The sequence below is a fragment of the Guillardia theta genome, assembly GCF_000315625.1.
Source record: "Guillardia theta CCMP2712 unplaced genomic scaffold GUITHscaffold_100, whole genome shotgun sequence".
In the NCBI taxonomy this organism is placed as follows: domain Eukaryota; class Cryptophyceae; order Pyrenomonadales; family Geminigeraceae; genus Guillardia; species Guillardia theta.
In genome coordinates, this window is record NW_005434574.1 from 138,037 (window position 1) to 150,268 (window position 12,232).

General features: G+C 49.9%; 3 protein-coding genes across 3 annotated transcripts; 1 reads left to right on the plus strand and 2 right to left on the minus strand.

Moving 5' to 3' along the window:
- Nucleotides 1-564: 564 nt before the first annotated feature.
- On the minus strand, nucleotides 565-2,712 carry GUITHDRAFT_145294 (hypothetical protein; the record flags this gene model as incomplete). The annotated part of the gene is made up of 6 exons (XM_005823973.1): nucleotides 565-855; nucleotides 1,357-1,471; nucleotides 1,538-1,567; nucleotides 1,626-1,675; nucleotides 1,730-1,761; nucleotides 2,115-2,712. 6 exons carry the CDS (start codon nucleotides 2,710-2,712, stop codon nucleotides 565-567), a joined length of 1,116 nt encoding a protein of 371 aa, XP_005824030.1.
- Nucleotides 2,713-7,058: 4,346 nt separating this feature from the next.
- On the plus strand, nucleotides 7,059-11,443 carry GUITHDRAFT_165578 (hypothetical protein; the record flags this gene model as incomplete). Its single annotated transcript, XM_005823974.1, has 12 exons — nucleotides 7,059-8,649; nucleotides 8,864-8,892; nucleotides 8,969-9,039; nucleotides 9,092-9,125; nucleotides 9,302-9,366; nucleotides 9,413-9,509; nucleotides 9,864-9,959; nucleotides 10,188-10,268; nucleotides 10,464-10,531; nucleotides 10,787-10,894; nucleotides 11,252-11,299; nucleotides 11,348-11,443. The coding sequence occupies 9 exons, from the start codon at nucleotides 7,059-7,061 to the stop codon at nucleotides 10,500-10,502; spliced, it is 2,103 nt and encodes a 700-aa protein (XP_005824031.1). The 3' UTR covers nucleotides 10,503-10,531; nucleotides 10,787-10,894; nucleotides 11,252-11,299; nucleotides 11,348-11,443.
- A 168-nt stretch (nucleotides 11,444-11,611) lies between these two features.
- Nucleotides 11,612-12,232, minus strand: GUITHDRAFT_145296 (hypothetical protein; the record flags this gene model as incomplete). The annotated part of the gene is made up of 1 exon (XM_005823975.1): nucleotides 11,612-12,232. The coding sequence occupies one exon, from the start codon at nucleotides 12,230-12,232 to the stop codon at nucleotides 11,612-11,614; it is 621 nt and encodes a 206-aa protein (XP_005824032.1).

Genomic DNA, 12,232 nt, shown 5'->3' on the forward strand with positions numbered 1-12,232 from the left:
AGAGAGAGAGAGGGAGGGAGAGAGAGAGAGAGAGGGAGGGAGGGAGGGAGGGAGGGAGGGAGAGAGAGATTGGGAAGGAGCAGGACGAGAGAGAGAGAGATCAACATTGTTTGTCATACTTTGCCCTTCAGAGTCTGATGGGATTTCAAGTTCAAGTCGTGAGTTGTTTTCTCTGCAATCACGTCAATCTCGATCGTTTTCATTATGTCACAACATTTCTGACCTGTCAGAGTTAAAGTTTTTTCGATCGGAGTCTGTGATGTCTGCAGATGTATGTCACATGTATGAAATCTTTCCATCACATGGTCAAATAATCGTATGTCGATCATCTTGCCTGATGGTTCTTTGCCAGCTCTTCCTCTCTCTTCCAGAAGTCCTAAAACAAAAACTTCGTCATTATCAATATCATCATCTCCATCATCATCATCAACAACAACAACATAATCATCATCATCATCATCATCATCATCATCATCATCTCCATCATCGTCATCTCCATCATCGCCTAAATCAATCCTGTTTCTGTTCTAATCGTTCTCATCATACGTACAAGCATCAACATCATCATACCATCTCGTTCTCAATCAAGACTCTTGCCGTCTTGTCGTCTTCGGCGCAGCTCTGCAGTTGTACATGACGCCAGAAAGCAACGGTCGTAGGTGACAGCTCGGCTCCTGCTCTTGCTGCCGCTGCTCCTGTTGCCTCTGCTTTGCTTGCTGCTGGAGCTGGAGCTGGAGCTGGAGCTGGAGCTGCTGCTCCGATGTGTTCTCCTGTGAGCTGTACCGCAGCTTTCTCCTCGTCTCCTCCTTCCTCTGTCCGCCCTGCCTCTTGTTCCCCTTGTTTGTCTTGAAGCGCCTTCACCACTATGGCCGCAGGTGTGGGAGGAGGAGGAGGAGCAGGAGCTGCTGCTTCTGCTGCTGCTGCTGCTGCTTCTTCTTCTTCTGCTGCTGCTGCTGTTCCGCGAGGAGCAGCGGGTGGTTTTGTTTGTTCCTGCTCCTCCTCTTCTGTGCCAAGGGAGATGAGAGACTTTCCCTTCTCCCCTTCTCGGCTCTTCTCGAATGAAGCAGGAATGTTCCGCAAAGCTTGATGAAGAGGAGGACGAGGAGGAAGGCAGGTAGCATGTACATCTCCTGCTCCTGCTCCTGCTCCTGCTCCTGCTCCTGCTCCTGCTCCTGCTCCTGCTGATTCAGGTCGTTGCATTCTTTCATGAGAAGCAGGGAGGGCAGTAGGAGCAACTTTGAGGACAACAGGAGCTGATCTAGCATCCTTGCGATCATTTGAAGCCTTTCCTCTCTCTTGCTCTACCATCTTCATTGTTTTCCTTCCATCCCCTTCTTTCATGCTGATCTTCCTTACATCCTTCTCTTCCTTCGTCTTGCCCCCCACATGGCTGTCAGTTGCTGATGAGATTGTCTCTTGCCGAATCTCGTCCGAGAACCTCAAGTGTCTCACTTCATTTGCAGGTGAACATCTGAAAACAAAACGATGACGTCATCCAAAGAACAAACAGGGCAGGAACAAGGTATCGCAAACTGACATTTCTTTGTCGTCGATCTCGTCTTCAGTTCTGCTAGTCTTCAGTTCAGGGGAGAGATACAAACATCAACAATACATGTCGTGCCCACCTTTCAAATTCATCCTTCCCCCTCCGCAGAATTTTTCCAAACTGAGTGAACTACGCCACGAGTTGGATCAGGCAGGAGACTTGAATTCTAAACACAGGTCTTACATGTCCCTTCTTGTCGATGACAATCATCGAAGCTGAAGTCAAGAATACGTGTCAACACATCAAGTCTCGTGATCTCGATGTCTACCTCTCTTCTTCACGGACCAGTCTTTCCTCTCTGAAAGTTCCAAGGTGAGAGAGCAGGCGAGGAGGTAGGCGATCAGCAGAAGAGAGAAGGAGGGGAAGGAAACGAGACAGCGAGAAGATTGAGGAAGGGAAACGAAGGAGGAGTCAAGGAGAAGTCAAGGGCAGGACGTGATTCAAGACAACAGGGGTCGAGAGGAAAGAAATCGAGCACAAAACTTGAAAACCCCAAGTGAAAATCGAAACATGCAGACGGGACATGAAAACAAGTTCACACGGAGAGCAGAAACCGAATCTCGCGCACCTGCTTGTTCGAACTTCAACCAATCTTCATAAGATCGCAACTTCAGCCCATGATCGCATGTCTCGTCGTCATCGCAAGGTGTCACATCAATCACGTTCCTCGCAGCCTGTACATCGAGCATGCTGTTGATGAGATGGGAGTGCTTCCTAAGGATCTGCTGCCTGTTGTAGCTCCCGTCGCTCTTGATCATCCCATCCTCCTGGTTCAGCTTGCTCAGCAGCAGACAGGCTCTCCTGATCTTGAAGTTCTCATCATCACAGTGCTGCTTCAGAGCCACGTTGATCATCCTGAAAACATCCCGCATCCCATTGCAGAATTGCGGACAGTTCCTCGCAGTGAAGACCGTGTTTGCCTTGCTGCCGAACTGTTCGCTCATGTGCATTGCGTCCTCTCCCAAGAGTCTCCCTCCCAGCTCGGGGTCGAGCTTGAGCGTGAAGACAACAACCATGAACGGGCTGTTGTGTCCAAACACCACCGCGTGCTCTACTGCCGGTATAACATCTTGAATCAGACACTCGATGTATCTTGCATCTACTGCATGCCCGGAGGTCAACTTGATCATGCAAGCATCGTCGGGGTTCAGCTCGACGTGATTCATAACGACCAGCTCTCCTCTCACTCCAAACCCTCCACAACACTTCTGGTCCTACAACAGGACGTGGGTCAGAGCAGGAATCACAACAGCTGTGGTTGCAGGCGCGTATCTATCATGATGGTGCGATAGTGAACTCAGAGTTTCATCTCCTTTCTGTCCCCCTACTTTGCCGTCATCGAGTCTTCCCCTACAACTATTTGACCCCGTACGTCCTCACACTCTGTACATTATTTACGTTAACACTCAAAATTTCAGCAGTTACCCGTCCTCTTCCTCGAAACTCTTCCTCTATCCTTCCCTCTTGACTCGTTCTTAGTTCCTCTCCCTCCTTCCCTCCCTCGACTTTCCTTCTCTCCCTCCTCCCTCCCTCCTCCCTCCTCCATCGTTATTGTCGTTTCGCACGCCTCCTTGAAAATTTTCAGTTCTACAGCTCGAAGGGTAGGGGTAGGGGACGGTCGCAGATGGGGTGATGATGAGGGGGTACTGGGCTATAGTGCTCTGGGGCCCGCCGTATCCGGTAGTCCGCTTCCGAGACGGTCCCGGATCGGACCGGACCCGTCCGATACGGTCAGTGCTCACCGTCACGGTCGCCCGGCCCGGCGGCCCGGGCCCGGCGGCCGCGCTCCGCGGCTCCGATCGGTCCGGATCATTGTCGGCCCCGGTCACGGTTCAAGCCAAGTCTCCGAGGCTCACCGGCGTGCGGCGGTGATCGGACGGACCGAGTGACTGTGAACTGGCACGGTCCGACCCGATCTGACAACGGCAAGCCGCAGTGAGCCTCATCCGAACTGACTCACTGGGCTCCGTTCTCCTCCCGGAGCCAAGCCGGGCCCGGCGCTCTCCATAGCGTTGCTTTTCCGGCCGGGCGCTCATAGGCAAAATTGGCAATATTTTTTTTTTTTCGAAGGACCTGAGGGGTCCCTTCATTCCATGCCAATTGGGAGTACCCTCCTTTGAGAAGTCATGTGGGAGGGTAGTCGCTCTCATGAAAATCGTTGCTGTGCAGGGCCAAAGAGGGGTAGGGTGATTTGAATTTGGTGGCGTGGACACCTCACCACGCCAAACCAATGTAAAAGTACGCATTTTAGGAGTATCTGTGGTACCAACTTAAAATTGCAGCTCTTACATGGTACAAAATGAGGGCCAAACTGGTCGGAACTTCGACTTCCGAGAACCCCTCCATTTGACTGTTGTTGGGGGGTGGGGTAGGCATGGAGCACCCTCAACCACCCACCTTTGAAACAATTTGAAACTGTGTAATAGGGGGTGGGGGGTAGCCCCCTTTTCTCATTCCCCAAGCCCCCTCTCCCTGGACGAGCAAGAGGCGATGAAATGGTGCCTTCCTGACTCGCGAGGATGAACCTTGATATTGAGAGACTTCGAATCCAACCCAACTGAGATAGGAATGAGATGAAGATCTCATATCACATCTGTAAGAGATGATCGAGCTTCTTTCTCAACTCTGCAGGTTGGGCCAAGGTTTGAATCATCCAGCGTGTAATGTAATATGTGCCCTTGGTTCATACAATCCGCGAGTGTACTTGCAAATATGCTTCGAAGACATGATGACATTTTTATGAACAGGTAAGGAACTAATAATGGATACACCATTGAACAGAATCAACTCTGATTGACCCTTCTTTCAAATTGCAGTGCGTTGCACGTTGCGCTCAAATGCATGATTTGTGAGAAATTTGTATTCAACTGTACCTTGAGCGACTTTTCTGTCTAACAATATGTTCTCATGTCATCGCTCACTTTCAATTCTTCTAGTCTTACGGTCAGGATTCATGCACTTCACTTTTCTACAGAGGACAGGCTCACACGCACTCAACAGTTCAACGGTGCATGAAGAGACGTTTGCAAAAAGGATGACTTCACCTGCTCGCATAGATTACTGTAGAGAATTGTTGTTGATCATGAATCACTATATCCATGATCAAGTGCATTGACCATTGCATTTCCATGTTTCATGACGTAGGATGATTTTTCTGCACTTGGATTTCTTCCTCAGTCATGATGTTTCCACAACGCTTCAGAAACCTAGTCAGAAATGAAACAATGTGCAGATAAATTTGAGCATCAATAAAAATAAATGAGATGTTCTTCGAATCAATCCTGCCTTGTTTTGACGGTTCGCAATGCTGCCGTGCAGTTGTAGAGTTCTTGTCGCATGTGGCACTACAGAGGAGTGCCTTGTTCAACAGAACAAGCACTCGGTGATTGTAAAAGGATCACAAACGCTGTGAATCAATAAATAGAATTCCACATCCAGGGTATCACATCTTTATTAGAAGAGTTTCAATCAGGGTAAAAGCACAACCGACCTCCTTGTAATCAAGAACACGTTCCATCTTTTGCCTTGCGAAGGTGTATCTATGTGAACCAAGAAGCATGTGACATGTGGCCACATCATACATGCTCTACGGCCTGGAATATTGGCATCTTCAAAAGTGCTCATGTTTGCGTTGAGATCATCTGCTTGGCAGCGGCTCATTGATGAACAAAATCCGATGCAAGTTCACACCAGTAATATTCACATGATGCATCATGTGATGAAATGACCTAGGCCTTGGTGATTTGCAAAATGTTTCATCGTTCAAACACGTCCTTGAAAATCAGATGAAGAATCCTTCACGAACCACGGGACTTGCTTGTCCGACATCATTCGACAGCACTGCGGATCATGGTTGTTTCAAGCAGTCGAGCAGCTCACTGCTAAAATGCACCGTGCATTATTTATTGGCATCTTCTTGCGAGACTATCAGACATAGTCGTGCAGATATGTGTTCTTGAGCTCACAGGTGACCGTACAGCTTTTGAACAATCCAGTCACCATCTGATGATGATTCCCTGTCGTCTTGTGTGTAACCTCCATCCATTTACTCCAACTCAGTTTCCCTGTCATGCATCACAGATAGCTTAGGGTATTTTACGCTTTGGTTTCGATTGCAATGTAACCCTGTGATGGTGTTTTCACTTGTATTATTCATGCTCTTCGCTTACCAAACGATTTTTCGTGAGATTCACGAGCTCTACCAAGCACTCCTCAAGGATCATCATCTCTACACCTCAGGAATTTCCCATGAGTATGTTCGGTGAACATCTGACATCTGCACACGCTGCCGCGGGCTTGCTGTTTGCGAGCCATCGTTAGGGCAGTACAGAGCGGTGCGACGTGCCCCGTGCAAGGGGAGGCTCATGGCGTGTAGGGGGAGTTTCAAACTTGTTTATAAATTTGTACCACAAGAAGGCTTTACAACTAAGTTGGTAGACTACCCCACGATCTGACTGTAACTTGTGGGGTGTAGCCCTACTTCTCTGTTTATACTCAACCATTACACAATACAGTCTAAAATATCTTATTGGAAAACAAAATGAGAATTATAAAGCTGAATTCGAACCCTATTTCAGATTCTCAAACACGCCACCCCCAAATCTACCTAGAAAGCAGAACAACCCCCCCACGGGAAAGCATACAGCCCAAAACAGACCAATCAAAATGTCAGGTCCGGCGGCCCGCTGCCACCGATTACAATCATCCGTCACGGTTCTCGTTCTGATTGATTTAACTTAACTCAAGTTTGAGTAAACTTTAATGAGACTCTGATGTCGCCACCCGGTGATCTTTACTCGGGGACTCGGTCCCGGCAGGATTAGTATGAGGCTAGTACTACTACTACGGTAGGCTACGGAGCTTTCCCAGACGACAGTGGCTGGCGGGCCTAGTGAGTCTTTGCTGTCCCCAGGATTTACTATGTGGAAATTTTAGTCACTGAGTTGACTGAAGGAATTTGGAATTCGGCGGCCGCCATGGGGAGACAAGCGACCTGAGGGAGGGAGGGAGGTGTACGGAGGATGCGAGGAGGGGTCAGTTGAAGAGTACGACAGATATCAGAAGAAGCTGATGAGCATGCATCGCTCTCTTCGATGACGTGCACCCGTAGATCTTTGCAACCTTGAGTCCTTTGCGCTGGAAGGAGCCGATAGTCCATGTTGACGAAGAGTTCGATCACTTGTGTTCTGTTGGCTCCTTATGAGTTCATGTCAGAGGGCATGTTGGAACTACATTGCTGCTTCATGTCGTTGCCTGACTTTTTCTTGCGTCTCTCTGTTTGTTTGCAGGAGTTAGCTGGAGAACGATGGGGCGTATTCACCCAATCCTCCTCCTCTTCCCCTTCCTCTGGCAAACTGGGGACGGGACGAGAAGCTTCCTCCATGCTGCGGCTTTCTCTCCCGCTCCTTCTCTCCTTCCCTTCCCCCAGGCTCTCCATGGGCATCCTCGCAGCATCATCCGTCATGTCGCCAGCCATTCGTGCAGGGTGCCACCTCCTCCCTTAGCAGTTCAGATGGGGCTGAAGCTTCAGTCAGAGCAGAAGGAGGCGCTGAAGCATAGCAGGTGGTGGGATCCTATCTGGAGATGGGAGCAGATCGAGCAGCTCAAGGACCCGGAGAAGCAGTTTGACAAGGAGGCCCTGGAGATGGCGGCGATGCTGGGCATCGAGGTGGAGGAGTACGTAAGGAGTATGAGCGGGACGGCGAAGGTATCGCTGTCCTCCTCCGCCTACGACGCCATGCTGGTCATGTGCGTGAGAGCAGCGCAGTCCGGGGACCTGCTGGGGATGGTGCATGCGAAGGAGGTGCTGTCAAAGATGGAGCAGGTGGGAATCAGTCCAGACGTGGACTTGTACAACCAGGTGCTGTCAGCTTGCTCAGCAGCAGCTGGAGGGGTGATGAGACCTTGCCCGGTGAGGAACGACACAGAGGAGAGGAGAGACTTCATCGACATGGCAGTGAAGGTCGTGTCCTACAGTGGGGGCAAGGTGGACAGTACGGAGTTCGCGAGCCGATGGAGGACGATGTTCCCAAATGCGTCTATCCACAACTACACGTACACTGATGGGAAGAAGCAGTCGACGTGGAAGGCACTTGCACAGTCTGCAAGGTTTGAGGTGGAAGATGGAGAGGAGGGCAAGAAGGTGATCGTGCTGAGGAGGAAGGATGGTAAGGACAGAAAGAAGTCCACAACTACCATCTCCTCCTCCTCCTCCTCCTCCTCCTCCTCCTCCTCCTCAAGGAATCCATGGATCCAGGTCGGACTGGATTTCCTAGGGAGCATGAGGAGGAACAAGGTTGAGCCGAACGAGCAGACTTACAACATCCTTATCAGCATGTGCGCGAGAGCAGCGAAGGAGGGCGATGACGAGATGATTGACCAGTCGTTCAGATTGTTCGATGAGATGAAGAAGCGAGGTCTTCCTGTAAACCAGCAAACGCTCAATGCTCTGATCAACGTCTGCGCAAAGTCGAACAATCTGGATCGTATGAGGGAGGTCGAGAAGGAGTATGAGACGGGAAGCTTCACTCCTGACGTGTTTGTCTTCTCGGCAAGGATGAAAGCTGCGAGAAGTTGTCAGGGAGTTATGGAGGTGTTGGAGGAGATGAAGAAGTTTGGCGTCAGTCCAAACCTCGCAAGTCTCAACACAGCTCTGGTTGCAATCCATTCTCTGCAGGGAGGAGGAGAAGGTTTGAAGTGTGCGAGGGTCGTGATGGAGCAGATGAGCAGTCTGAACTTACAGCCTGACGCGTCAACGTACACAACCTTCCTGTCCATCATGGCGGGAGCTGCGAAGAAGGAGGAGGATGGGGAGAAATTTGCAAAGGAGGCGATCGAGATGTTTGGGAGCATCAAAAAATCCAAGGCTGTGAAGCTTGACGTGCGCATGTACACGACAGTCTTCCATGCTCTCATCGGAATCGGACTGCAGAAGCACGTGTTCAATGAAGAGATGAGAGGAGCCAACATGAGCAAGTTTGCACTGAAGCACTTGATGAGCATGAAACAAGATCAGGTCTCCCCTGACCGCCGGGCGTTTCATGCTTGCCTGTCCGCCATGGCTCTAGCCGCCAAGTTAGGAGGGAAGGAGACGATTGGTCATGGTAAGATGTGTAAAGAGAATGGCGGGAGGAGCGATCAACTGTGATTGAAAAGTTGTGGCTCCTTGAGACGATGTTGCTGAAGATGATGCCTACAAATGTTTTCTCGTGTCACTGTGAAGATAATCTTGTGGAGGTTTCGAAAGATTCTTATGTCTGAATGATCTCGTCGATTCTAAAAATGGCTTCATCACTGTCATGTGACATCTATATGCAGTGAACGAGGTCTGGAAGATGATGGAGAAGGTGATTCAAGTGCAATCACGATTGAGAAGAACAAACTGACGATGAAAACTCTTTCCTCTCTATTGTTCTTAAACAGTCAAGAACTCCTTTTGACCTGGCATGCTACAAAACTCTCATGGAGGCGTACTCGAACGCTATTTGTGCAAGGTCCGATGTTTCCTTGCTGTAGAATCTCTTCCTCTCTGATAGAACGATGCAGGAATGGATCTGTTTATGTCTTGGAGGCAGAGAAGGTGGGATTGAAGAATTCCCCTCCTCTCCTCTCCTCTCCTCTCCTCTCCTCTCCTCTCCTCTCCTCTCCTCTCCTCTCCTCTCCTCTCCTCTCCTCTCCTCTCCTCTCCTCTCCTCTCCTCTCCTCTCCACTCCTCCTCTCCTCCTCTCCCCTTCCTTCGCCTAATGCCTTATTCAGGTCCTGGACAGGATGAGAACCGGGGGTCGCATGCCGGACTTTCAGTCCTACATGACAGTCTTGAAGTACATCTCAACAAGAAGCAGAGAGATGCTGAAGATGTTTGTTCAGGGCATATGAGAATTCTGCTGTGAGAGGAGGAAAAGTTGTCGACTACCATAGACGTGCCCTCGGACTTGTTGTTCGGATGCAGAGGGAGATGGTCAAGTGAGTAGTTTTGAATGATGATAATGACGATGAAGACGATGATGATAATGACGATGACGATGACGATGACGATGACGATGACGATGACGATGACGATGATGATAAGGATGATGAAGACGATGATGATGATGATATGATAATGGGGTTGTTGTTGTTGTTGTTGTTGTTGTTGTTGTTGTTGTTGTTGTTGTTGTTGTTGTTGTTGTTGTTGTTGTTGTTGTTTGTTTATGTTTGTTTGTTGTTTGTTATTGTTTGTTGTTGCTACGGCTGATGATGATGATGGAGATAACGATGTTGATGACGACGACGACGACTGGAATGATTGGCGTACAACAAGATAACAACATGTTTTTCCCAGATCCAACCGGACGAAGAGACTTTCGCCAATCTTCTTCAATGTGCCCTAACAACTGCGGAGGTCAAAATCATTGAGAAATTGATGGAGAAAGCAGTAAGTTGTTGTTTATCTTTGGTTTGACACAAGACTGGTTCTTTCTCGATCGTATCTCATCAACCTATCCCTTTCTTGTTCGGTTTTCGTCTTTGGTGCATTTCCTCTATCCCTGTTCTTATTTCCTGTCTATTCCTGTGCATCTTCACGATCGTTCCAATTTCTTGTTATTTTTCTATGATTCTTCCCCTTTTTGTCCATCTTCCGTCAGCTCACTGGTCATGAAAGGGGGTCGAGAAAACAGGCGTAATCTGCACATCTTGCATCGACACATTGTCAAGAAATCCGATTCAAGAAGACATTGAGCATGTGAGTCCGTTTCAACCTTCGACGCCTCTTCTTCTTTTGTTGTTACAATCGTTTCAAGTTGTCACAATACTCTCAAACCCACATATCAATATTCCTCCGAATATTGACATTCCATGACATGGTCATAATTCTACACATTTTCATATTCCTTCTGATGTTTGAATGCCTTCACATGTTGAAATCTTCTCTCTTCAGGTCTCGCAAACCATCGAAGAGGCCAGGAAAAGAACATAGTAACTTCGAACATGATGATGGCTGTCTTCGTAAGCTCCTCGTCCTTCTTCTCTGCCTCGTACCCTGCCGTCTTTTCGTACCTTGTCTTTGTTTCATGCAGTCTCCTGCTAACTCCTCTACCTCCTGCTCCTCCTGCTAACTCCTCTACCTCCTGCTCCTGCTCCTCTCCTGCTCCTGCTCCCGCTCCTGCTCCCGCTCCTGCTCCTGCTCCTGCTCCTGCTCCTGCTCCTGCTCCTGCTCCTGATCCTTCTCTTCCTCTCCTCTGCCTCTGACCGTCACTTCAGGACTTCTACAAGGCTGCGAGAATGAGCGAGGAGGCGCTGAAATTTCTGCAGCAAGCAAAGGAAGATAAAATTCCGCTGAACAAGTTCGTTCTTTCTGCTGCCCTAAAGGTTGCTTCTTACTCTCTGCTCTTCTCTCCTGGTCTCCTTATCTTCTGTCCTGTCCTGTCCTCTTCTCTCCCCTCCCCTCCCCTCGTCTCCTCCCCTCTCCTCCCCTCTCCTCTCCTCTCCTCCTGCCCCGTCCTCTCCTCCGTCTCTCGTCCTCGTCTCCTTCACTCTTCTCTTTCCATCCTACCTTTAATCCTCCGCTTTGCCCTCCATCTCCCCCCCTGCTACTCTGTGGCTCCCCGCCTCCTCCCCCCTCCACAGCTTGTACCTCTTTCTCCTGTCTCGTTCCGTCTTCTCTACTTCTGCTCCTCACTCCCATCATCGTTCTCCCCACCTTATCAGTTGACTTCCTCCACACAGGCTGCAGTGAGAGCGAGAGACAAAGAGGCTTCGGAAACAATCATTACGGTAAGACATCCAATCATCACAACTACGAGCTAATGTCGTGCTCTTCAGGACCTTGAAACGAATCACCAACCACTTGGAGATCTTGTACGAGCACAGATAGATCATGTGAGAAAAGTTTTCTCAACATAAACCCAAAGCAGCAAGAACAACATCATTGTTTCCTGTAGCTCTTCCCTTCCTTCAGTTCCCTCCCAATATCCCTTATGAAGATCCGTCATTGTCCTTCTGATCTCCTTTCTCTTGCCTTTCTCTCGCCCCTCCTCACTCCCTTCCCCTCTCACTTCCTCCCTCCCCCCGCTCGCCCGATCCCACTCACATTGTCCGATCAGCGCAAGCCTTGCTCCCTCTTCCTCCTCTTCCTCCGATCAGCGCAAGCCTTGCTTCCTCTTCCTCCTCGACCTTCCTGTAGTTCCCCGGCCTTTGAACTGTCAAGCAAGCTCTCAGCTTCTGCCCCAAACCCTCGCTCTCCCTCGCTCTTCCTCGCTCTTCCTCTCTCCTGCTGTCGCCTACACGAGCTTGCTCTGCGCTGTCTAGCACGCCTTCCGCTCGCGGGAGCTGCTGTGACGCCCTGACATGATCGACACACGGGGGCAGGGGAGGGGGAGGCAGCGGGTAGACAGCAGCAAGCATGTTCTCCTTGCTAGCAAGCATGTACTCCTTGCTAGCAAGCATGTACTCCTTGCTAGCAAGCATGTACTCCTTGCTAGCAAGCATGTACTCCTTACTAGGCTCTCGATCTGGTCCGCCTTGACCGTACGGAAGAGCGAGACTATGTCGATCTTGTTCTCCGTGCTTGTCTCTCCTCTCCTCGCTCCACTTATGGGGTTTCCTGGCCTCCAGGGCGGGAGGGCGTGTCGCCGCCATGGAGCAGGATGAGTCGCAGGGGGTGCAGGTCGAGCCGGGCCCCCGGGGGCTGGCTAGGATGCTCGCCAT